This window comes from Hemitrygon akajei, chromosome 11 (genome assembly GCF_048418815.1).
Source record: "Hemitrygon akajei chromosome 11, sHemAka1.3, whole genome shotgun sequence".
Classification (NCBI taxonomy): Eukaryota; Metazoa; Chordata; class Chondrichthyes; order Myliobatiformes; family Dasyatidae; genus Hemitrygon; species Hemitrygon akajei.
Genome location: NC_133134.1, coordinates 150,704,674 through 150,730,662, shown reverse-complemented (window position 1 = coordinate 150,730,662; position 25,989 = coordinate 150,704,674). Strand labels below are relative to the sequence as shown.

The 25,989-nt window shown below is 41.3% G+C and overlaps 1 protein-coding gene across 3 annotated transcripts in view; it reads right to left on the bottom strand.

Annotated features, from left to right (window-relative positions):
- Positions 1-25,989, bottom strand: part of LOC140736124 (proto-oncogene tyrosine-protein kinase Src-like) — a 215,255-nt gene that overhangs the window by 120,759 nt on the left and 68,507 nt on the right. For all 3 annotated transcript variants that reach the window (XM_073061919.1, XM_073061918.1, XM_073061920.1), the window contains one exon: positions 2,191-2,460. In XM_073061919.1, coding sequence (XP_072918020.1) covers positions 2,191-2,452 — 262 coding nt within the window. In that variant the 5' untranslated portion in view covers positions 2,453-2,460. The remainder of the gene's footprint in view (positions 1-2,190; positions 2,461-25,989) is intronic.

Below are 25,989 nucleotides of genomic sequence, written 5' to 3'. Positions count from 1 at the left end.
GTTGTAATGGTGGCACACACGTGGCATTTCTCATTGTGGTTATTTCATTGCGGAAGTCTTTCTGTTCAAACATTCCTCATTGTTTGAAGTCTTTTTTGCTTAATTTAGAAATAATATTAGTTCAACACAAAGTAAAAGTAAATATTTTCCTTGGAGCCTAATGACATTGAGCTACTCAACTAAGCAAATCTAGTAACTTTTAATACCGTAAAGTGTTACATAACCCAGTGTTACATGATTTGACATCATATGGGTGTTTTCCGGAATTAATTGTCGCATGATAAAATCAGCTGGTTTGTATTAGAGTTGTGATCCTGAGTGCTAATTAATGACCTATGTGGTGCAAATGCTGCTGGTTTCAACTGCTGACTGAAAGCTGATTAATATTTTGTTTAAAATATTTTGTTTAAAAGCTCTGACTCAAGATTATTCAGCAAGGGTAGGATGCAGAAGGCTGAGCTTCAGCAAATTGCTGTCTGGTATCAGTTATTTCCAAAATTGCTTGCTGGACTTTGAAAGGTTCCACCATAGGTCAGTTGTGGAGAGCGCCCTCTTCTTTGTGGTGGCGTGTTGGGGAGGAAGCATTAAGAAGAGGGACGCCTCACGTCTTAATAAGCTGGTAAGGAAGGCGGGCTCTGTCGTGGGCAAAGTACTGGAGAGTTTAACATCGGTAGCTGAGCGAAGGGCGCTGAGTAGGCTACGGTCAATTATGGATAACTCTGAACATCCTCTACATAGCACCATCCAGAGACAGAGAAGCAGTTTCAGCGACAGGTTACTATCGATGCAATGCTCCTCAGACAGGATGAAGAGGTCAATACTCCCCAATGCCATTAGGCTTTACAATTCTACCGCCAGGACTTAAGAACTTTTTAAAAGCTATTATTAATGCTTTTTGAGATAGTGATTTAGATGCATATCATATTTTTTTTTTACTGAGTTAAGTATTGTATGTAATTAGTTTTGCTACAACAAGTGTATGGGACATTGGAAAAAAGTTGAATTTCCCCATGGGGATGAATAAAGTATCTATCTATCTATCTATCTAATTCAAATGGGTTGTCCACTTTCAACAACAAAGTGGAAAATCAGGCACGGGGCTAATGAGACTGAAGCTAATTAAGATACAAGTGTTGCTGGGATCGGTTAGGTCAGATCAGCTCAGAAATGAAATTTGGGGTTCCATGGTTACTTGCCTATGACACAACAAATCTTCCAGTTGATGAATTTACTACACTGCACATTTGCTTTTGTCATGTAAGCAAATCCAACAACTGTTGTGAAGAAAGCAAGACGTGGCCAAATGTTAAGCAAGTCTGCTTATATGTCTAGTATTGGCCAAGAATGAAGTGGACTTCCATTGGTGCTAAAGAACTAGCAACATGCACGTGTATCAACAAAGTAAGGAAATTTAGACTCATTATAGTGTTTTGTCTGAAGGTCAAAAAATAGATTAACAATTGACTTCAGCCTGCTTCACTATTCTGTCATTTTCCAGCTCCTGAGTACCTCAACGGTATCACTTACATTTGTTCCATAACTTAAAGAACCTTCCTGACAAAAATACATCAATCTCAGATTCAGAATATTTTCCAATTAATTGAGTCTCAACTGTTATTTAAAGAGTTCTATATTTTGACTACATTTTTGAAGAAATTCTAATACCACTCCAAAAACCCAGATCCAATTTAAAGATTATACCTGTAGAGTGAACAGCTTCAATCAATCTGCCTTATCAAAACCTTTCAGCATTTTAAAACTAAAATACGAACACATCTCCCGCTTCTTCATTCAAGGACATACAAGCCTGGTGAATGTAATTTTTCCTCAGAATTTAAAACGTTTGGCCCTAGTACCATGCTGGTGTATCAGCACAAAACCCCTTGCCAAGGATTATATATTGTGTCTCTAAATTCAAAGTAAATTCATTTTCAAATTCTCAAATGGTGATATATCACCATATACAAGCCTGAAATTAATTTTCTTTTCTTGCATCTGCTACAATCAGTCAAAATCATATACTGGATCATGGTTAACCTAGGTTATTAAAGAATTAGCACCATAACTAGGTAAAGCTCTTCAATTTTAGAAAGGCCATTCGAGGTAACATTTTAAAATTAATTTATGATTAATTGTTCAAAAGTACTCCCTCTCTGTGACCTCTGGCACAATTCCCATTCCCAGACTAACCTGCCAATTGGCCCGTTCGTTGCGACGGTGAAGATGCATTAGATGAAATAACTCCTCCAAATAGTGTTAATTCCGTGGTCCCTCCAAATGGTGTGATAGTGGAGCTGTTCTCATCCACACCCGACGTTTTAGCGGGGGTTGTGTGGGACTCTTGTGGTGGCTCAAGACCATAACGTAGATTCTGTGTACTGGAAGAAATGCTGTTGTCTCCAGCCTTTGGTTTCTGAGATGGGTCTTTCAGCTTGCTCTTACTACTCCCCATTGTTAAACCTATAGAATGAAAACTGTAATTACTAACAGTGGTAACAGTTTTCTTAGAGTTATAGTTCACAGGTAAATTGCATTTCCTCTGCTTGAATGGCCAACTGCCAGTTTTAACATCAACTTTTATGAAAACAATAAGAATGTTATAATAGATGTAACGTTGTAAAATCTTCCACAGTAATGATAAATCTGCAGTTTCACACGCTAGCTGCACCAGTAAATGGAATGACTCAGCAATTTTTTTTAGTCAATTGATATAAAATAACAGTAGCTCATGCTGATAATGCATTTAACATAGTAAAACAATCCAAAAAGCCACTTGGAAAATGGATTGAGAAGTTTAATGGCATGGTAGTCTCGTTATGGTAGTCACGTACATTGATCCAGAGACACAAATTTAAAACCCTCCATGGATCTGGGAGTTTCAATTCAAGGAATCACAGTCAGGTTGAAAGAACACCAATTTTTCTACAATGATCAAGTTCTTGAACTGATGTGCTCAGTTCATGGTATTCTGTCCTCTCCTGTCAGATTCCCCCTTCTCCAGCCCTTTATCTCTTTCACAAATCAACTTCCCAGCCCTTTACTACACCTCCTCCCCTTCTTCCGGCTTCACCTATCACCTTTCACCATGTACTTCTTCCTCTCCTGCTCCCACCTTCCTACTCTGACTTCTCCCCTCCTTTTCCAGTCCTGAACATGGGTCTCGGCCTGAAACATCAACTGTTTACACCGTTTTTTTCACAGATGCCACCTGGGGCCGAGTTCTTCCAACATTTTGGGAGTGTTGTTTTGGGTTTCCAGCATCTGCTGACTTTCTCATGTTTGCACAACTCAATCCAAGCTCAGGTAGAAACAGCCATGAATTTGTCTCTGATTGTGCTCCTTTGCACTAATGCCTTATTTATATACATTTTCTTCACTATTTTGAGTAATTTATATTTAATTGATGTTCTGTGTGCCTGTGACAAGTTTTTCATTCTACCATTATGTCATTGTACCTGTGCGGATTAAACAAAGTTGATTTGACTTGACTTGAAATATACTCTAATAGTAAAACAAAACTTTGGTCTCAGTAATGGCTACCATTAAGCAATCAAATTGTCATTAATATCTATATGGTTCACTGTTACTTGTTAGGAATCATTCACACCTGATTCGGCCTACATTTGACTACAGACCTACCAATACAGCTAAATCGTAATTTCAACCTCAATTCAAGAGGCATGAGATATAGGCTACAATTGTTGGTGTTGCTAGTGATATCCACATCTGTGCACTTGTAAACACAAATTTAACAATATTTCAGATCAGGCCACATTAAGGCTAATCAACTAAAGTTTGGTCAAAGTGCTAGATTTAAAAGTTTGAACATAAGCGACTACTGGAAGTAAATTCTCGAGGCAGGGAAAGCTGAAATTCCCTTGTAATATGTCAGATTACCGCATCCTTCGTTTACATCATGATGTTCTTTGTCAATAAGCCCAGTGACCCTTAGCTTTATAAAAGGTTCATACTGTGGAATGCAACCTTCGACAGAAAGCATCTGGCCCAGATGTGGTAGATGGCTGAGTACCAATGACCTGTGCTGATCAACTGGCTGGTATGTTCACCGATATCTTTAACCTTTCGCTTCAACAGTCTGAGGTACCTACCTGCTTCAAACATGTTTCAATTGTATCGGAGCCCGAGAACATGGTAACCTGCCTCAATGATTATCGTCCAGTAGCACTTACATCCACTGTGATAAAGTGCTTTGTGAGGTTGATGATGAGACATATCAAACTCTTGCCTGAGGTGTGACTTGGTTTCATTCCAATTTGTCTACCAGCCCAACTGGTTCACAGCAGATGCTATTTCATTGGCTCTTAACTCAACCCCAGAACATCTGGCCAGCAAAGATGCATACATCAGGATGCTCTTTATCGACTACAACTTGGCATTCAATGTTACCTTTCCCTCAAAATATATCAACAAGCTCCAAGACCTTGGCCTCAATATCTCCATGCACAATTGGATCCTCTATTTCTCACTTGCAGACCCCCAGTCAGTTTGGACTGGCAGCAACAACTCCTCCACAATCTCCATCAGCACAAGGCTGTGTGCTTAGCCCCCTGCTCTACTCACTTTATATTTATGATTATGAGGCTAAGTACTGGTCCAATCCCACATTTAAGCTTGCTGACAACACCACTGTTGTTGGCTGAGTCAAAGGTGATGGACAAATCAACATTTTGGAGGGAACAAGACCAAGGAGCTAATTATTGATCTCAGGAACAGGAAACCAGAGGTCCACGAGCCAAACATCATTGGAGGGTCAGAAGTGGAGAGAGTCAGCAACTTTCCTTTCCTTGGGGTCATCATTTCACCTCCTCTTCCTTAGAAGCTTGCAAAGATTCAGCATGGCATCTAAAACTTTGATAAACTTCTATTGATGTGTGTGGAGAGTATAGTAATTGGTTACATCATGTCCTGGTATGGAAAATCCCACAATAAGTAGTGGATATAGCCTAGGAGTAATGCCCTCTCCACCACGGAGCACACCTACATAGAGCACTGTTGCAGAAAAGTACCTTCCATCGTCAAGGACCACCACCACCAAAGCCATGTTCTCTTCTCATTGACGCCAGCAGGAAGGTGGTACGGGACCCACACCACCAGATTCAGGAACAGTTATTAGCCCACCACTTGAACTAGGTGGCGATAACTTCACTCACCTGTTACTGTACTGTTCCCACAACCCGTGGACTCACTTTCAAGATCTCCTCATTTCATGTTCTCGATATTTATTGCTTTATTTCCCATTTGTATTTGCAAAGTTTGCTGTCCTTTGCATACTGGTTGTTTGTCTGTCCTGTTGGGTGCGGTCTTCCATTGATTCTATTGTGTTTCTTGGATTTATTGAGTATGCCCGCAAGAAAACAAATCTCAGGTTTGTATGGTGACATGCACATACTTTGATGATGTACCTTGAACTATGAACACACCAGTAAAATTCCTCAGAGCATCACAAAATAAAACAGTAAATTAACTTAGCCACCAAATGTGTACAATATGAAATGCTGAGAATTGTGGAATAGAGGCCAAATATCATAATTATGGAAAATGAGAACAAAAAAAAATTCAAACCTATTGTAATTCAATTTGCTTTGTAGGAAAGCAGTGGTTTTCCTCCAGCATTTCTGCTCAAAATTAATTAACTTGATTACATCCAAATATTGTCGGAAGTTCAAATTTAACCCCTCCCCCTCCCAATGGTAGATGACTACTTCTACCCTACAGCTACTGTTCTCAAATTTAAAATCCATTACCTAGATGCATTGTGATGTTATGACATCACAGCCCTCTCTCTATTCCAGTGGCTCCCAACCATTATGCTATGCAGCCTTACCATTGACCATGGGATGCATAACCCCTGGTTGGGAACCCCAGCTCTAGTCAGTCTTTAGAATATGGGTGTCGAGTATCATGGCCTGGTATGGAAATACCAATGCACAAGAATGGAAAAGTCTATAAAAGGTAGTGGATACTGCTCAGTCCATCACAGGAAAAGCCCTCTCCATCACTGAGCACATCTACAAGGAGCGATGCGGCACCAAGGAGCCCCACAGTCCCTGCCATGCTCTCATCTCCATGCTGTCATCAGAAAGAAGGTACAGGAGCCTTAGGCCTCACACTACCAAGTTCAGGAACCGTCATTACCCTTCAACCATCAGGGTTTTGAACCAGCATAGACATCTTCACTGGCCTCAACACTGAAATTATTCCACAACCTATCGTCTCTGAACACAACACTGAATTGAATGCACAGCCTATGGTCTCACATTCAAGGACTCTATAACACATGCTCTAAGTGTTATTTGTTTATTACTTATTTATTTTGCAATTTGCACAGTTTGGCTTCTTTTGCGCATTGGTCGTTTGCCAGTCTTTCGTTGTGCGTAGTTTTTCTTTGATTCTGTCGTCTTTCCTTGTTCGACTGTGACTCCCACAAGAAAATGAATCTCAGGGAAGCATGTGGTGACATTTATGTACTTTGATAATAAACTTATTTTGAACATTGAAGCAGCACAGCGGGCATTTATTGCCCATTTCTTTCTGCCCCTAAACCATTCCAGTCTTTCTGCCGAAGGCCGCTTTGGGTAGGGTACTTGTCTGCTATTGGGTAGGGAGAACCAGAATTCAGACCCAGCATCGGTGAAGGAGTAATACATTTCCAAGCCAGAAAGGGTGTGAACTGCAATGAAAATGTTGGATGGCAAAATACACACGTGATACCAATGGAAGTGTTGTTGATTGTTTTGGGGACTCCATTTTCACCACCCAAGTCTCTTAAAAGGAGAACTGGGTGGGAGCTTAGACTTGTGAGTTTCCCAGTACTGGCTCCTGGACATCTGACAGGGACAGCAATGTCAGATACCTCCTTTAGCAAAGGATACCCCTTCAATTGAAGAAAAAAAGCCTGATAGCGCTGGAACAAACCTAAATCTAAAAGAAGAAAAATGCTGTAAATATGCAGATCAGGGAAAAGAGAAACGAAGTTCATGCTTTAGGTTGACGACCTTTAACCAACTCTGGAGTCCACATGGTAGAGTAATGCTATTACAGCACAAGTGAACCGGGTTCGATCCCCACTGCTGTCTATAACGAGTTAGTACATTCTCCTCGTGACCATGTGGGTTTCCTCTGGGTGCTCCAATTTCCTCCCACAGTCCAAAGACGTTTGAGGTTAGTAGGATAATTTGACACATGGGTGTTAATTAAACGGCACAGGTTCATTGTGATGGAAGGGCCTGTTACTCTGCTGTATTGCTAAATAAAAAGCAATAAAGATAAAAATTAATTAATTAAAAAACAGACAAATTACGTTTCAGAGAAAGAAAAAGGTAGAGACAACAAAGGAGTGTTCATGGTTGTAACAAGCAAAAGATATGGTGTTCTGGTACTGGGTGAAAAAGAGTTGTGAAGGCTTTCTTATTTCAGCTGACCAGTCTGTGAACCCCCTGGGAAAGTCAGAGGCCCAATGTCTACAAGTCCACTAAAGGCTGGCGGCCTGCAGACAGCCTGTTCTGGGGTTTGGGGACTGGTTGTGTGTACAAGTGGGTGGGCAGGAGGGAGGGAGCACAAGGGGTTTGCTTTCCTGTGGTTGTTGTTGTTGCATGTGTTGCTCTGCTGAACAATTTTGGTGACGGAAGGTGTGCCAACACTTGTGGGCTGCCCCCGGCAACATCCTTAGGTTGTGTTGGTTGTTAACACAAACAATGAATTATACTCTATATTTTGATGCACATGTGATAAATAAATGAATCTGAATTTAGGTACTTCAGCTAGTTCAATGTTTACTTGCTTTAATTATTACCCATTCTCTTCTTGAAGCTTCTGTCCGTGATCCTCTCCATCCTCCCCCATTAAAAATTATGCACAAAAAACAAATGATAGAAATGAAAACACCACTGCCCATTTGATCACTTGGAAATTGTAGTATTGTCCTTTGTCCTTCTGTAGCCTGAGGTGAGCAACCAATTCATTTAGCATTCCTTTATGGACCACTCTGTACACTTAATAAAAACATTTAAGTAAGAACCCAAGGGGATTATAAAAGAGACAAATGTTTAGTGTAGAAAAACGACATTTTACCGGAACAAGCGCAGTATCTAGACACTTGTTTGACGTCACACAGAAATAGATTAGTGATCTCTTAAAGACCTTTTGTTCTTGCCAACATTACCTACGCAGGTTTGTCCAGTTATATTTTTAAAAAACCATTCAGTTCCTTGGCTCAGTGGCTTCGATAAGACACCCTAAGGACATGAAAGTATTAACACAGATTATGTCTTTTGATGGACTAACAGTCAGCAGAGAGCCATTAGGAGAGGGGAGCATTAACAGATATTCTCTTCCTTCATACAAACTCTCCTTCAGCCATCAGGCTCCTGAACCACCATTGATAACTTTACTCAACTCAACTCTGAACTGATTCCACAACCTATGGACTCCCTTGCAAGGACTCTACAATTCACGTCTCTGTCTTATTTCTTTACTTATGATTTTTTTAAAAATTGCACAGCTTTTCTTCTTTCTGCACATTAGTTGTTTGTCAAGCTTCCTTTTGTTTTTCATTGATTCTATTGTACATCTCTGCTCTACTCTGAAGGCCTGCAAAAAAATGAATCACAAGGCAGTATACGGTGACATAAACGTACTTTAATAATAAGTTTACTTCGAACTTTCTAGCCTCGGGACTACAATCACTCCTCTACCATGGTGACGGTCTCTGCATATACTGATCTTCTAAATCACGTATTGTCCAATATTTATTTATTTATTGGGTTACAGTGTGGAGTAGGCCCTTCCAGCCACACCACAGAGCAAGCCACCAATTTAATGCTGGCCTAATCACGAGGCAGTTTATAATAACCAATCAACCTCGCCACCAGTGCATCTGTGGACTGTGCATGGAAGCAAGAGTTTCCAGAGGAAATGGGGAGAACATACAGGCAGCGTTGGGAATTGAACCAAGGTCACCTGTACTGTAACGCGTTGTGCCAACTACTATGCTACCGTGCCACCCCAGTTTCTTTAATTATACTTCCTTATCCAATTTGCTTCACCTGACCCAAACCCAGTAACCCCTAGCTACACATTGGGCTTGGTCGAGGCAAGTCTATATTCCAAGAAAACCACTGGCTTCATGGTGGAGTGCGATCACCATCCTTCATTACCATTCTGCGTGTCATCAAACTGACTGGCAGTTCAGTGCACAGTTAGAGCTACTGCCTCACTGCTCCCACTTCGCGTTCGATCCTGACCACCCACGGTGGTGGTCTCTGTGTACAGTTGTCACGTTCTCCCCTGCCTGCATAGTTTCCTCTAGTACTCCTTTGGGTACTCTGATTTCCTCCCACCTTGCAAAAACAAGTGGGTGGATAGGTTAATTGGCCACGGCAAGTTGCTCTGAGTATGTAGGGGAGCGGAGGAATCTTGGAGGAGCTGATGGGAATGCGCGGAAAGTGGGTTACTTTGGAGCAGCGAACTGCGGGTCTCTGCTCTCATTGTTGCGGGAACGACCTCTCCTTCAATGCGAAGAGGAGCCTGTCTGAGATACCAAAGTCCTGGGTTATGGACTGTTCTTTTGATGGACTCTGGATCGAGGTCTCTTTGGAGGGCGGGGGTGGCTTTTGATGTTGCTTGCAGGGTGGGAGGTTGGGCAGGGAGTGGGTCGGTGCTCCTGCTGGCACAAGTAGGAGGGAGGAGAAGGGTTTGACACTTCTGATGCTGCTTGTGTGAGGAGGGGGAGGGAGCTTCGGGGCTTTAACGTTCCTATCATTCATTCTATGGGTGTCTGGTTTCGTGGGTGTCTGTGAAGAGTAAGAACCTTGGGATGTTCGGGATGTATACTGTACACATTCTCTGATATTAAAATGAACCTTTGAAATTGACGGGGACATAAGATTAACTTTTGAGCTGGCATAGAATAGTTGTGCCAAAATGGTTGTTTTCTATGTTGTAAGGGAATACCAAGCATTGAAATAGTATGTATTGTACAAAGCTGTGCTATTCATGGCAATAACTAGGTCACACTAAGAAAATAGAATGCTAATGGACAGGTTTGGCACAGGTTAGCTGTGGCCAGACCATGAATTGTACACTGAAGTAGAACCTTAGAATACTCACCGTCACTATTTATATTCACTATCTTAGTATATGCCCTCTCTTGGAGTATTATTGTCAGTTCTGGTCACTTTATTATAGAAAGGACATGGAAGTTTTAGAGAGGATGCAGAGGAGATTAACCAGGATGCTGCCAAATTAAGAAAACGTCTAAGAGAAAAATATGAGCGAGCTAGAGCTTCTCTTTTTGACGTGAAAGTGGGTGACAGGCTACTTGATAGAGGTGTACATGATTATAAGCAGCACAGACAGAGTGGACAGCCAGTGCCTTTGTCCCCAGGGCAACAACGGCCAATACCAGAGGACATCCTTTTAAAGGTGATTGGAGGAATGTTTAGGGGAGACGTCAGAGGTAGGTTTTTGTTTGCACAGACAGTGTTAAGTGTCTGGAACACACTGCTGGGGGTGGTCATACAGGCTGATAAATTAGGGACATTTTAGAGACTATTTGATGGACACATATATGAAAGAGAAGTTGATAGCTATAGGCTACATAGGAGGGAAGGATTTGATTGACCATGGAGAAAGTTAAATGGTCGGCACAAGGATCAATACTGTGTTGTACTGCTCTATGTTTACGCACTTTATACAAACGGATATTGATTGGAAAATATTTGGCAGAAAACGGAATTAAGTTTGAATTTATTATCAAATATGTATATCATATACAACCTTGAGATTCATCTTCCCGCAGGCACTCGCAGAACAAAGAAACACAACAGAATTCACAAAACACACACAAGACCACCAACAATGTGCAAAGGGGAACCAATCACTACAATAGTTTTTAAAAAGTTTTAAAAAATAGCACATGGAACATGAGCAGCAGAGTCCCCAAAAGTTAGTCAGCAGCTGCGGAGCCAGTTCAGGGCTGAGGCAAGTGAACACCATCCAAGAGCCCGATGGCGCAGGGCAACCACCACTCGGTATGGGAGCCAAGACTCCAGGACCTCCTGGTCGACCATAGAGCGAGAAGAGAAAGAGAGGCTGGTCAAACACAGGCAAATAGCGCTGAACACCTGTTTGTTTTCTGCTCCCGGCCTCCATGATTTTAATCAGTACAGAGTAACGGAGTCGAGCATGGCTTCGTGTCATCAAATCCGCCAGGAGTAATTTGGGCCGTGCACGCCATCACCTGGACAGTTCTGAGCCTTGATGTTATGGCTGATGAAGTTAAATCAAGCTCTGTCAATAAACCTGTCCTCCCCCAGCTCATCCACTGCTGAAACTGTGATCCACACCTTTGTCGGTTCCAGGCTAGTTAATGTAATGTACAGACTATCCTCCGATTGCCTACGCCATAAAGACTTGAGCTCTTTCAATTCTGCCCATAATTTAACTCGCAAAATCTTCCTGACCTTCTGATGTACTTTGGCCTCTATCCAACAATTTGACAAATACTAAGTGCTCAACATTGCTTTCAGAGACACGGCTTCCCCAATACATCTCTGCAACCTCTCTGCTGACAAGACTAATACTTTCACACCTCCAATTCTGGCAATTTAAGCTCTCATAACTCTTGTGGCTGTGTTTTCTCTTCATTCCAGAATTCCTTCCCCTAACTCACTATCTCTTGAGCTCTCTCTTCACCCCAAACAACCTCCAACAAAAATAAACAAAATCCTGGAAGAACTCAGTGGTTTAACCAGCAATTGTGAAGGCAAAAGTCAATGAATCCTTCTGGAAAGCACTATAGGACTGTTTAACTGCCAAAACTTTTAAGAAGGTGTGAAGTTTATCTGATCAACCATTCAAATCAGCCACCCCACCACCTCTATTGCCTCAGTCACTGCACTGTAAACACTTTAAACCACTTATTATCATTCTGCTTACATTGTAAATACCAGCTGGTATTTATGTATTTCACACATATTTTTCATTTTCATTACTTCGAACTTTATACAATTCTTTATTCTCTATAATTGTTGAATGTTGTTGTATTTTGGTGCCTGTTGTGCCAACATACCACAGCAAATTCCTAATACACTGAATAAAGTTGATCCTTGATGCATGACCCTGAAACATCTTATGCCTCCACAGACGCTGCTTGACCTGCTGAGTTTTTCCCCAATGTTTGTTTGTTTTATTCCAGATTTCAGCATCTGCAGTATTTTTTGCCTTCTTTCAATTTCCAACTCTGGCAAACCAACTTATATCTACTGAAATACTTTGCAGCATCAAGAGTGTTTTTTTTGTAAAACAACTATTTGGAAGTACTTGTGTTAAATGCCTCAGAATATTTCATTATGTTGGATGCCTAATTTGAGTGCAAGTCTTTGGTGTCGTTGGCCAAGCATGATCTTAACTTAGGTTATCTAACTCCGTTTAAGTTAGGAGTCTAGCATATACTTCCCTGTAAAGCTCTGCTGATCACTGCCTTCACCAGAAGAATCACTGGTAAACCAGAAATAAAACCACAAACTTTACGTTTAAACTGTTATTTTACTTATATCATCAAATTTAACCTTTAGATATGTTGCTAGTTAACATACCATTTTCCCCTAAAAGATATGAAACATTATCAAAGTACTGTGCATTATTTTTTTATATATATTTGAAAATAAAATCTTACCAGAAGCAGAGTTTGTAACTGTTGTTATTTTTTAAATGTATGGTTAATAACCAGAAGAAATAGGGAGAGAAAGAGAAGCTGTGGGAAAATGGGACAAAGGGACTCTCTTCATCAGGCAACACGGCCAGTGTTTGAAAAGTTTACTGCTGAGACTCAACAGTCTATTTATTGTTTTGCAAGAACCAAAATTAAAAGATGTTGTAATTGCTATATCTCTGCTACTTCAAACATTTTAATCTTTTCCCCCTCTGCTCCATATGCACTTAAAACAATTTATTTTAAAGCTTGAGATTATTGCACATAACTCCTTGGTTAAGGTGAGGAACATGATCTACCATCACATGAAGTCGAGGCCTGATCAGGAATAGTCAGTATGGTATTATGCATGGGAAGTCATGTTCAACAAACCTTTGAGCTTTTCTAAAGAGTTAACCCAGAGGATGTATAAAGGTAAGGCAGTGGATGTTGCCTACGTGGACTTTAACAAGGCCTTTGACAAGCTCCTGCATAGCAGGCTGGTCTGGAAGGTGAGATCCTATTGGATTCAGAATTATATAACCATATAACAATTACAGCACGGAAACAGGCCATCTCGGCCCTTCTAGTCCATGCTGAACGCTTACTCTCACCTAGTCCCACTGACCCTCACTCAGCCCATAACCCTTCATTCCTTCCTGTCCATATACCTATCCAATTTTACTTTAAATGATAATACCGAACCTGCCTCTACCACTTCTACTGGAAGCTCGTTCCACACAGCTACCACTCTCTGAGTAAAGAAATTCCCCCTCGTGTTACCCTTAAACTTTTGCCCCCTAACTCTCAACTCATGACCTCTTGTTTGAATCTCCTTTACTCTCAATGGAAAAAGCCTACCCACGTCAACTCTATCTATCCCCCTAATTTTAAGTACCTCTATCAAGACCCCCCTCAACCTTCTACGCTCCAAACAATAAAGACCTAACTTGGTCCGCCTTTCCCTGTAACTTATTGGCTCAATGATAGGAAGTAGAGGGTGATGAGTAAAGATCGATTCTCTGACTGGAGGCCTGTGGCAGTGGGGAGCCTCAAGAGTCAGTGTTGGGATTTCTTTCTTTCATTATTTATGTAAATATCTTGGATATGAATGGACATGCATGATTAGCGAGTTTGATGGTGAAATTAGGGGTTCTTGGTGATAGCGAAGCAGGTCTGAAGGTATCGCAACGAGATCTTGCTCAGTGAAGGAGATGGGCTGAGGAATGGTGAACGGATTTCAACTTGGATAAGTATGAGGTGATGCATTCTGGACAAAATAGGGTAGGCCTCCTGCAGTCCATTGCAGTCTCTGTAAACCCTAAGTAAAGCTCAGCTGCTATATTTTTCCATTTGTGCCAGATGTAATTCCTTGAAAATGAGTAACTATTTTCACATTATTTTTGTTATTGTGTTGGATCTGCAAGACAGTTTAGTTACTTGTTGCTTTGCAATGATGACAAATTTCAGCACTTTTCCTGGGGAAACACTTCACTTGGACAGGCAAAACCATTTGGATTCAGCCAGACCACTGCAGATGCAAAATCCATTCCTCCAGCACATAATCATGGATTAATACAATACAGAACCAGGCCATTCATTCCTTGCACTTGTGCTAAGTGAGGAAAGCTATCTGCTTAAGCACATTCCTCGGACTTTTTCTATTTTACATAGGCACAGCTGACAGCGTAGTACTGAAGTAGCGTTTTGTTGAGCTGAAACACAAATGAAACTCCATCTCAAAATGCACGGAAAATCCCACAAACCAAACCAAGAGATGCCCTGGTCACTGTCCTTTCTTCAAGTCAATACAACAAAACGGATGTAACTGTGTTGTTTATTGGAATTCTGCTATTAACAAAGCGACCACCATATTTACCAGTGTAACAATTACAGCTTGGAAGCCAAACTGTAATGCACTTTGCAGTATTTTGTGGATATAATAAAGTAAAACATACTATTTATTTATTTAGAGATACAGTGTGGAACAGGCCCTTCTGGCCCAAGGCCCATCGCAGAACCCAGCTACTCGGCACTACCCTAATCACTAGGCAATTTACAAAGACCAATTAACCTACTAACCAGTATGTACGTCTTTGCACTGTGGGAGGAAACTAGCACACCTGAAGAAACACGTGCAGTCAGGTGGAGAATATACAATCTCCTTTTGGACAGCACCAGAGATTAACTCTGAACTCTGAATGCCATTACATTCCTTCTTTCTCAGTTTTCATCCTTTGCATATTAAATGCCTTTGCCAGCTGCAGGAATCCCTAAACAGAACATAAAACATAGAACACTACAGCACATTACAGGCCCTTCAGCCCACAATGTTGTGCTGACCATGTAACCTACTCTAGAAACTGCCTAGAATTTCACTACTGCATAGCCCTCTATTTTTCTAAGCTCCATGTACCTGTCTAAGAGTCTCTTAAAAGACCCTCGGTATCTGCCTCCACCACCATTCCATTCCATGCACCACTACTCTCTGTGTGAAAAACTTACCCTCACATCCCCTCTGTACCTACCTACAAGTAACTTAAAACTATACCCCCTCATGTTAGCCATTTTAGCCCTGGGTAAAAGCCTCTAGCTATCCACATGACCAATGCCCCTCATCTTATACACCTCTATCAAGTCACCTCTCATCCTCCATTGCTCCAAGGAGAAAAGCCCAAGTTCACTCAACCTATTCTCAGAAGGCACACTCTCCAATCCAGGCAACATCCTTGTAGATCTCCTCTGCATTATAGTAAGTATCCACATCCTTCCTGTAGGGAGGTGACCAAAAATGAACACAGTACTCCAGATGCGGTCTAACCAAGGTCCTATATAACTATAACATTACCTCACGGCTCTTGAACTCTATCCCACAGTTGATGAAGGCCAACACACCAAATGCCTTCTTAACAGCACTGTCAACCTGCACAGCAGCTTTGAGTGTTCTATGGACTCAGACCCCAAGATCTTGCTCATCCTCCACACTGCCAAGAGTCTTACCATTAATATTATATTCTGCCTTCAAATCTGACCTTTCAAAATGAGCCACTTTATACTTATCTGTGTTGAGCTCCATCTGCGGTGTCCCACTGTAACCTCTGACAACCCTCCACACAATCCATAACACCCCCAACCTTTGTGTCATCAGCAAACTTACTAACCCACCCTTCTACTTCTTTAATCCAGGTCATTTATAAAAATCACAAAGAGGAGGAGTTCCAGAACAAGTCCCTGCAGAACACCACTGGTCACCGACCTCCACGCAGAACATGAACTATCTAAAACCACCCTTTGCCTTCAGTGGGCAAGCCAATTCTGGATCCACAAAGCAAGGTCTCCTTGGATCCCATGCCTGCTTACTTTCTGAATGAGCCGTGCATGGGGACCTTATCAAATGCCTTACTGAAATCCATATACATTACATCCACTGTGCTACCTTCAATGTGTTTTGTTAAATCCTCAAAGAATTCATTCAGGCTCATACGGCATGACCTGCCCTCAACAAAGCCATGCTGACTATCCCTAAACAGATTATGTCTCTCCAAATGCTCATAAATCCTGCCTCTCAGGATCTTCTCCAACAACTTGCCCATCTCCGAAGTAAGACTCACTGGTCTATAATTTCCTGAGTTATCCCTACTCCCTTTCATGAACAGGTACTTCCCAGCCACTGTTACAAGACAAGTAGCAGTTGATTTCTGTGTAGCAAAATGTCAAAAATGAAAGGAGGTAAACCTCCAGATAATCTGTTACAATGGTACTAGTTGAGGGTGTGGCTGTCATAAAAGTTGATTGTGTAGCAGAGATACCTACCCATTTGCATGCCTCTGAGACCCGCATCTCCTGCAGCAGGTATTTCAAACCACTGATGGAAAAATACTACGTAAACATGGTCTCTTCAAAATTCTCCAAATTCACCGGAAAATAAATAACCCTACATCAGCACTTATCCCAGGACAACATCCTCAACACAAAAACCCTAGATGCATTCAATTGACTCCACAGGGTAGTAGCAGGGAGCATCATGCTATTACAGTGCCATTTCTAGAATCGGGGTTCAATTCCCGCCACTGCCAGTAAGGAGTTCGTGCATTCTCCCCGTGACCAGGTGGGTTTCCGCTGTGTGCTCCGGTCTCCCCCCACAGTCCAAAGGCGTACAGGTTAGTAAGCTGTGGGTATGTTATGTTGGCACCAAGTGCATGATGACACTTGGGGCCTGTTCCCTGCACATCCTCAGACTGTGACGCAAATGATGCCTTTTCGCTAGAGGTTTCGGTTTACATGTGACAAAGCTAATCCTTAAAAGTTACTTGCCTCCCCAGCACAAGAGGGCAAAGCAGTCATTCGATTCTGGGATCCGTCACGGGAGACAGCCAGGTGAACAGAGAAAAAGGTTTCAGGATGCTCTCAAGCTTGCTTAAGTCCACCATCCCTGCCAATTCCTGGAACATCCGCAGCACGCTCACTCCAAATGGGGATGGAGCATTTAGGGTGATATTGAGAACCTGGTGGCCATGAATCTGAAGCACATGTGGCAAAAAGTCCAGACAAAACTAGCCTCCCCTCATCCTATTCACTACATCCTGTCCCACCTATGGATCCCACAATGGCCTCATCACCCACAAAACTGGAATAGACACAAATCACCCTCAGTCCCAAAGGACCGATTGAGAAGGACGAGAACATGGTAAAGGCAACAGCTAACTTCCTACATAACCGAGAATCAAGCCACTTTTTTCTGTTTATACATATGCTTGATTTTGAGTGTCTTTTTCCAGCTTCCCAAACCCCTCTCAAACAAAAGACTGAATTAGTTTTAATTTGGGCTGAAATTTCTTTCAGACCAAATAAACACAAAGCAGTCGGAGCAGCCTGGGTCTGTGAGTTCCTGTGCATCCGCTGGCCGAGTCGAAGCCTAATGTCTGCAAAGCCACAAGTCCACAGGAGGCAGCCCATCCTGGCGTGACAAAAAAGATGGGGTGGTAGGTGAGGACAAGAGGAGCTCTATCCCTGAAAAGGCAACGAGAAGGTGGGGTGATCGTGGACGTCCAGGAAATGGAGGAGATGCAGATGAGGGCAGCATCAATGGTGAAGGGAGGGAAATCCCATTCTTTGAATGAGGACATCTGTGATGTCCTGGGAACAGATGCAGCAGAGACAAAGGAACTGAGAAAAGGGAATAGCAGTTTTACAGGGATCAGGGTAGAAAGAGATATAGTCAAGATAGCTGTGGGAATTGGTAGGTTGTAAAATATATCGATAGACAGTTTGTCTCCAGAGATGCAGAGAGAGATTGAGAAAAGGGAGTGAGGTGTTGGAAATGAGCCAAGTGACTTTAAGGGCAGGGTGGAAGTTGGAGGCAAAGCTGATGAAATGGACAAGCTCAGCATGATGCATGAAACAGCACCAAAGCAGTCGTCAATGTAGCACAGGAAGATTAGGGGAGCATTACCAGGAAAGGCTTGAACTACATTGTTCAGGACTGTTCTACATTGCCAACAAAAAGGCAGGCATAACTGGGGCCCATGGCTACCCCTCGACTGGTGAAAGTGAGAGGAGCCGAAGGAGAAATTATTGAGGGTGAAGACCAGTTCTGCCCGATGGAGGAGACTGGTGGTGGGGGGGAACTGGTTGGGTCTCTTGTTGAGAAAGAAGCAGAGAGTTTTAAGGCCTTCTTGATGGGGGATAGAAGTGATTAGGGGCTGGACATTATGGTGAAAATGACATGGTTAGGGCCAGGTAATTGAGTGCTGTTGAGGAGATCGAGAACATGAGCCATGTCCTGTTTGTAGCTTGGAAGGGACTGAACCAAGGGAGATAGAATAGAGTCGAAGTATGCGGACAAGAGTTCAGTGGGGCAGGTGCTGTCAGAGACAATGGGCCTACCTGGACAGTCGGGTTTGTGGACCTTAGGGAGAAGGCAGAAACAAGCAGTTCAGGCTAAGGGAACTAAGAGCTCACTGGCAGTGGATGGAAGTTCTTCAGTTAGGGTGATATTGTGTTGAATTAGACATGAGCTTTCAGTATGTGGAACACCCTCACTTGAATCAAAAGCCCACAAGTTCAAGCTGCAGATGTGAAGCTTCAGTGAATGGTTTAAGCTCATGCTTCAGTGCTAAGCTGACAGAGTAATGTCAGTATTTGTCAGCTTTCAAATGAAATATTAAACATTACCAACATCTGTCTATCAACAGGCCATAAAAAACCTCAACCAAGCTAAAGGCAACAGTGCTACCATTAATTGAAAGTTGAAGCCTCGTTCCATGCAATATTATTCTTCTTGGACACACAAGATGACTGAATGATCAATGAACAAATTACTCAGTTTGACTAGTCTTGTAAAGGACATACTGATAAATGATGACACAAGAAAGACAGCAAATGATGGAACGAAAACTCTTATATACACTCTGAAAATGAATTCTGAAGGAAACCAAGGTATTTCCCCTATGAGCTGTAAGAGGACTTAAGGATTTATACTGCAAACATTCTGAATTCTGAAAGAACCCATATTCTTGCCCTTATGAGTTATTAGAGGACTTAAAGATTTATACTGCAAAGACCTTGTCTCATCAACCACGGGAATCTGGTGTAAGTGTAACTGCACAATAATTCCATGTTACTGGACAGTTTCAGTTCAGGCCTCTATCACTGTGGCAACCAGTACATTTGATGAACATGATCTTGTGTTGAGTCCCTAAACAATCTCTCAACATCAAAACAAAGAACCAGGTGATTAGATGGAATTGAAACTAGTTTTCCTTAATTTCCATGAACCTGGGCGATCTTAAATTGTACAAGAGAAAGGATTCTTTGCAGACAGTTTGAATTAACACAATGAAAGATCCGTTCAAGTTACTAAGTGGGTGAAGATGTTCTTTCCCAGCCTATAGAGTTAAATGCACTATATATGATCATCTCTTTTAGCTGTAAATGATCTCAATATTAAAATGTTAAGATTATTGTTTTTCATTGAATAGCAAATTATGGTTGAGACCATCACCTAGTGTTGTAAATACTGACTATCTATACCATTTAGCAAAGAATTATTAGGTTTTGGTTCAAAGAGCAAACACTTTGCTATTGGATAAACAATCTTGAAAATTATCTAGTCAATCATGGAGAAAAAGAAAGGTACTTCTTCCTACAATCAGGATTGATGAAGAATATCATAACATTTCTGTAAAGTACAAGCACGAAAGAAAATTGTCAAATACAGAGTTTTAAATATTGTGCTTCATAACATTAAATATATTAATTAGCAAAGCTTTAACGAATTGTCAAAATCATCCTTTGCGGTAAAAACATTCACAATTATTAACCTTTGAAATGTATTGCCGAGGGCTGTTCTAACTACTGCACACTGTCCGAGTCTTACAGAATTTACCATGGGCACTTGCAGCGGTTCACTGCAAACAGATGTGAAAACACTTGGAGTCCTGTCAAAGGAATCTGTCAACATCAGCATTAGGAGGATGCAGCACCTGACATCTGGCTAGCTTTATGCTTTTCCACCCTGTGAACTGACTGCTTCTCATTTCATTTCATACCAAAGCCACAGCTCTCATCAAAAACGATTCAATATTATTCATTCATTTTGTTGAATTGCACTCAAAACAAAGACAAGTGTGCTGAGTTTAATTGAAAACTAAATGGCCGTTAATGTTGATATTCTAAATGGCTGCATGCTCTTCTTTCATAAGCTTATAATTACATGTTATTACAAGGCCACCCTATTCAAGCATCTGAACAAACAGCGCAAAATTTCCCTTCCAAACACTTCAGGAAAAATCTGACAATCTTATTTTTATCTTTCATTTAGTAATAGTTTCATATGCCACTTCTTCAGATTTCACACTCATTAAACGTAGAGCTTTGTATATTAATCAAGATCATAAGGCATAGGAGCAGAATTAGGCCATTTGGCCCATCAGTCTCTGCCATTCCATCACAAGTTATTTATTATGTCTCAACTGCAGTCTCCTGCCTTCTTCCCCATAACCTTTGGTGCCCTTACTAATCACAAACATATCAACTTCTGCTTTAAATATACTCAATAACTTGGCTTCCACAGTCATCTGTGGCAATGAATTCCACAGATTCACCACTCTCTGGCTAATGAAATTCCTCCTCATCTCTACTGTAAAGGGATGTGCTAGTATTCTGAGGCTGCCCTGTCTGGTTCTAGACTCCCAACTATAGGAAGCATCATCTCCGTATCCACTCTAACTAGGCTTTTCAAAATTCGATAAGTTTCAATGGGATTCCCCGTCATTCTTCCAAACTCTGGTGAGTATAGGCTCAGAGCCAAACGCTCCTCAATCGTCAACCTTGTCATTCCTGGGTTCATTCTCATGAACCCCCTCTGAAACCTCTCCAAAGCCAACACCTCCTTCCCCAGATAAGGGACCCAGACACCACACCCTAATATCAATAGCCTCTTCAGCCAATTGACCTTTCCTGTCTCGTTCAGATTTTTGGAGCCAAATGGTGTCTGTGGTGCAAGCTTATCGGGATAAGGTCATCTTCAGTCTGTGACCGCCTAAAAGCAAAGTTTGCAAGGACAGCGTCCAACAAATTTTGTTGAACAGAATACACTTCCTGCAAAAATAAATGAAGATTAGAAAAGCAGAACAATGGGGGAGGGGGAACACAATTCTCCATCTGAAGCAACTCAGTCTTCAAAAAAGATTGAAAATCCAGTGCTAAATTTAAAGTACCTCAAGAACATTGAAATTCACAGAGTATGCCATGCATCCTCTCACACTCGCCTTGGTTCACTGACTGCAGCTTAGAAAGATTACGGATTCATTCCTTCAGTAGCATTGGAAGAGTGACGTAGTCTTACAGGCGAGCTCTCAAACTAAGACCCTATTTACATTTTCAAGTGCATATGAAGGATCTGATGGCCAGAAAACTAGGTGTAAAGCAGCTTTCTCTTGATTTTGAGACTGTTGCACACCAGCCAACACTAGCAAAGAGAAGTTAGGTCTCTCACTGCTGTGTATGGCATTTTGCTTCAGTACTTTCCCGTATCACATCTACAAATCAAAAAACAAATCCTGGGAGTTTGTGTTGGTATGAAAACTATTTATTCAGTATAAATAAAGTTTTTTAAAATTTAAGATTTGATAGAAGTATACAAAACTATGAGGGTATAAATGGGGTAAATACAAGCAGGCTTTCTCCACTGAGTTTGGGTGGGACTACAACTAGAGGTCATGGGTTAAGGGTGAAAGGTGAAAAGTTTAAGGGGAACATGAGGGGAAACTTCCTCACTCAGAAGTCACGACAGTGTGGAACGAGCTGCCAGTGCAAGTGGCGCATACAAGCTCGATTTCAACATACAAGAGAAGTTTGCATAGGTACATAGATGGGAGGGGTATGAAAGGCTATTGTCCTGATGCAGGTCGAAGGGTGTAGGCAGTTTTAGTGGCTCAACATGGACCAGATGAGCCAAAAGAGCCTGTTTGGGTGCTGTACTTTTCTATGGCTCTGTGACTCTATTAACCCTGGCTTTATGTTCCTAGGTTATTTCCACTTGTCAGGGATTAACAATATGTCACAGGTCCACAATGAATTGCAATTATTCATAAGTTTATGCACTACATCAATATTTCATGGGCTGCACATTTATTGCAAAATGAATATTTGACATTCTGCAAAGTTTTATCGGCATGCAAAAAGAAAATCAATAATTTTTGAAGGGGGTCTTTTGGGAACTTTTTCCTCCACTGGGTTACAACCAGTTAAAAGAAAAATAAATGCCAGCCATTAAAAAAGAGTAGCAGTTTCTCCAAGTTTGCGGTGCGTGGTAGTAGCTAACCATTGTTGGATTTTCGTCAGCTAATTAAGTGGACCCACAACATGTTGTAGGGCTCCACAGTGATTATACTGTTCAAAAGGATTTTCTAAGCAATGCCAGTGTTACAACCAGCATTAGGTACCTCAGGCTTTGATGCCCATTGCCAATGGCTGACTACATTTGCTGTTCTCACTTGAGCCGCTCTTTGAAAGGATAAATCCTAATTGTTGTTTGCTGACTAGCCTCTTTGTTAGAGCTTACAGACACTCAATATGGCTCAAATTGGACTTGTGAATGTAACTACACACCAACAATCTGACAGATTATTCCCTTATTGTTTTAAATTATTTTACCACACACAACTGTTATAAAGAAAATCTGAAGTAGTTACTTTAAGGATTTGTATGATGATCCCACATTACTAGGTTCAGGAACAGTTATCACCATGCAACTATCAGGATCCTGAACCAGCATCGATAACATCTATCACCACTAGCCTGAATTAATTTTACATCAGAAACAAGAGAAAATCTGCAGATGCTGGAAATCCAAGCTCCCCCCCCCCCCACACACACACACACAAAATCAATCAATGCTGGAGGAACTCAGCAGGTCAGGCAGCATCTATTGAAAAGAGTATAGTCGGCGTTTCCGGCCGAGACCCTTCATCAGAGTCAGAGTAAGAAAGTGGGGGGAGGGAGGAACAACCACAAGGTTATACTGGGAGGGATGTGGGGTGAAGTAAAGAGCTGGGAAGCTAATTGGCAAAAGAGATACAGGGCTGGAGAATGGGAAATCTGATAGGAGAGGACAGATGGCCATGGAAGAAAGAAAGAAAGAAAGAAAAAGGGGACCAGAAGAAGATGATGGGCAGGTAAGGAGATAAGGTAAGAGAGGGAAATGGGAATGGGCAATGGTGAAGTGGGAGAGGGGCAATACCAAAAGTTTGAGAAATCGATGTTCATGCCATTAGACTGAGGCTACCCGGATGTTGCTCCTCCAACCTGAGGGTGACCTCCCCACGACAGTGGAGGAGGCCATTGACCAACACGTCGGAATGGGAATGGGAAGTGGAATCAAAATGGGTGGCCACTGGGAGATCCTGTTCTTTCTGGTGGATGGAGCACAGATGCTCGTCAAAGTGGTCTCTCCGTCTGTGTTGGGTCTCAGCAGGTAACATATCCGAACTTCGCTTAGTTTTAAGCTTTAGGCACGATAAAACCCAATTTACTCATGTAGAGTATGGTTATATTTTCAGTGCAAATTCTTGTGTGGTGAGATCACTTGCTTTAGTAAATGGTTAACTTTTCTTACTAGTCCCATCAACAATAGTTAGGGACCTCATTAATTACTGCAGTCCTCTGCATGCAATAGTTGAGACAATAGGACCTTTTGTGTATGCACATAATTAAAAGATGTCTTCTATCCATAAATTGCAAGCAACTACAACAGGTCAAGCAACTGCATGACAATCGTCAATTCTATCACTGTAAAGTATCTACTGTGAATGTCAAACCACGTCAGTTAACACACAGCAGCAATTACCATTTATATTGTGCTTTTAATGTAATAAAGCATTTCAGCCTGTGTCACAGAACCAATGTCAAGCACAAAAGCAAACTTCTGGCTCAGCTGAGAGCAGCGGCCCACTTCTGAAAAAAGTTGGAACCAAACTGAAGTGATTGAGTCAATCATAACTGCTGTACAGGCATGTAGATTCTAGGGGTGAAATTTTGCATAATAGTCTCCCCCATTTCCTATCAGTCTCACTCCCTCTGTACAAATGAGAAACACCTACAAAAGAAAACTTGAACAGCGAAACTAATTCATTTTCTCTTTCTTAACAAAACTGATGATGCAATAAAGCACGATAAATCATTCGGTATCATTCAAAAACTACTAAGACTTTTTTAAAACTTTGAAAGTATTTAAGTATCTAAAGCATTCAATTTAAAATCTCTAATACAGGTGAAGTACCCCTTATCCAAAATACTTGAGGTCAGATGTGGTTTGGATTTTGGAATTTGGAATAATTTAATGAGGATAGCTTGGGACTGCCATCATTTCGGACCCTGAACTCATGTGCGATTTTGGCTTGCACTTGTTTACAGACCTATATAATAATGCAACCATTCAGTGTGCTAGATTTTCATCAGCGACAATCTTGGCAAACTCACCAATGAATTTCTCTGCTGCCTTGTGATCAGTAGATGTTTTATCATCACAAATCTTTAAAAATTTAATGCCATACCTTTTCTTAAATTTCTCAACCACCCTGCTGAATATTCAATTACCTTCAATTTTTAGTTTGTAGCGATAGATCTTTGCTGTTTCGTGATCACCATACCATTAAGCCACACATGTTCACTCCGACGCTGATGAGTCCACTCTTTGAATACACGAAGATCTTCATTTCTTGCTCTATACAGTTATTTTCTTTATTTTTATTAACTTCTGTCCATTACATGTGTGATATCACTTCTCAGAACTGTTGTAGAGACCTGAGCATCGTATGGGAAACTTGTAGAATTTTCCATTTGTAACGTCATGTCAACACTCAAAAAAAATCTGGATTTTGGAATTTTGGATAAAGGGTACTCAATCTGTATTTACCAAAGAACCTCACAATTGTTCCCCTTCATTGATATAATCAGCAAGCCCATTTGCACACTGGATCCATTCTTACATGGTATTTCATATAGATTTGCCGTCATAACTGGGGGAGAACTTTGTGGTTTCTCATTGGACCTGCACATACGTGAATTCTGAAGTTGCTCAGAATTTCACAATGGAAATGCAACAGTTCCTTACAAAGTTATGAAAGTAGTCAAATCACGAGATGCTATACAAAGCAAATTATCACCTAAATTCACATCACAGCTGTTCATCACCTAAAAATACCCCAGACAATGGACCATACCAAATGCTTAGAACCTCAGGAGCAAAGACATAATGTAAACCTACTCAACCATTGCATGTACTCCAGTAAGCAGCAACTGGAATGGATGATACAGATCGGTTCAGATGGAGATTAATTTTGTATACAGTGGACTCTGGTTCATTGGGCCATCAGTTAATTTGAGACAACTCTTAAAGAGCGAAAACTAGCCAGGATTCTCTTCATTTATTTGGGTCACAATGCCACTTAGTTGGAACGGGAAAATGTTGTGAACAGTTTCCAACTAACTTCAGATGAGAGCACTTGTGTGGCCATAGGACACTATACCATACTTCAGAGAGAATAGTTTGTAAATCGCACCAGTTGTGTGTAATATATACATTAATTACAGAAGCTGCACAATTGCAAACCAAGGCACATGTTTTGTTGAAAACATTTTGCCTAATATTCATCTTTTTATAATGACAATGTGATTTAGTGTCTGGGTCTGTGGCACCCTGTTACTGAAATAAAGATATAAAGAGTAATACAAGTGAATAACATTGGCTAATGTAGATGTAGTGTGCAGCAAGG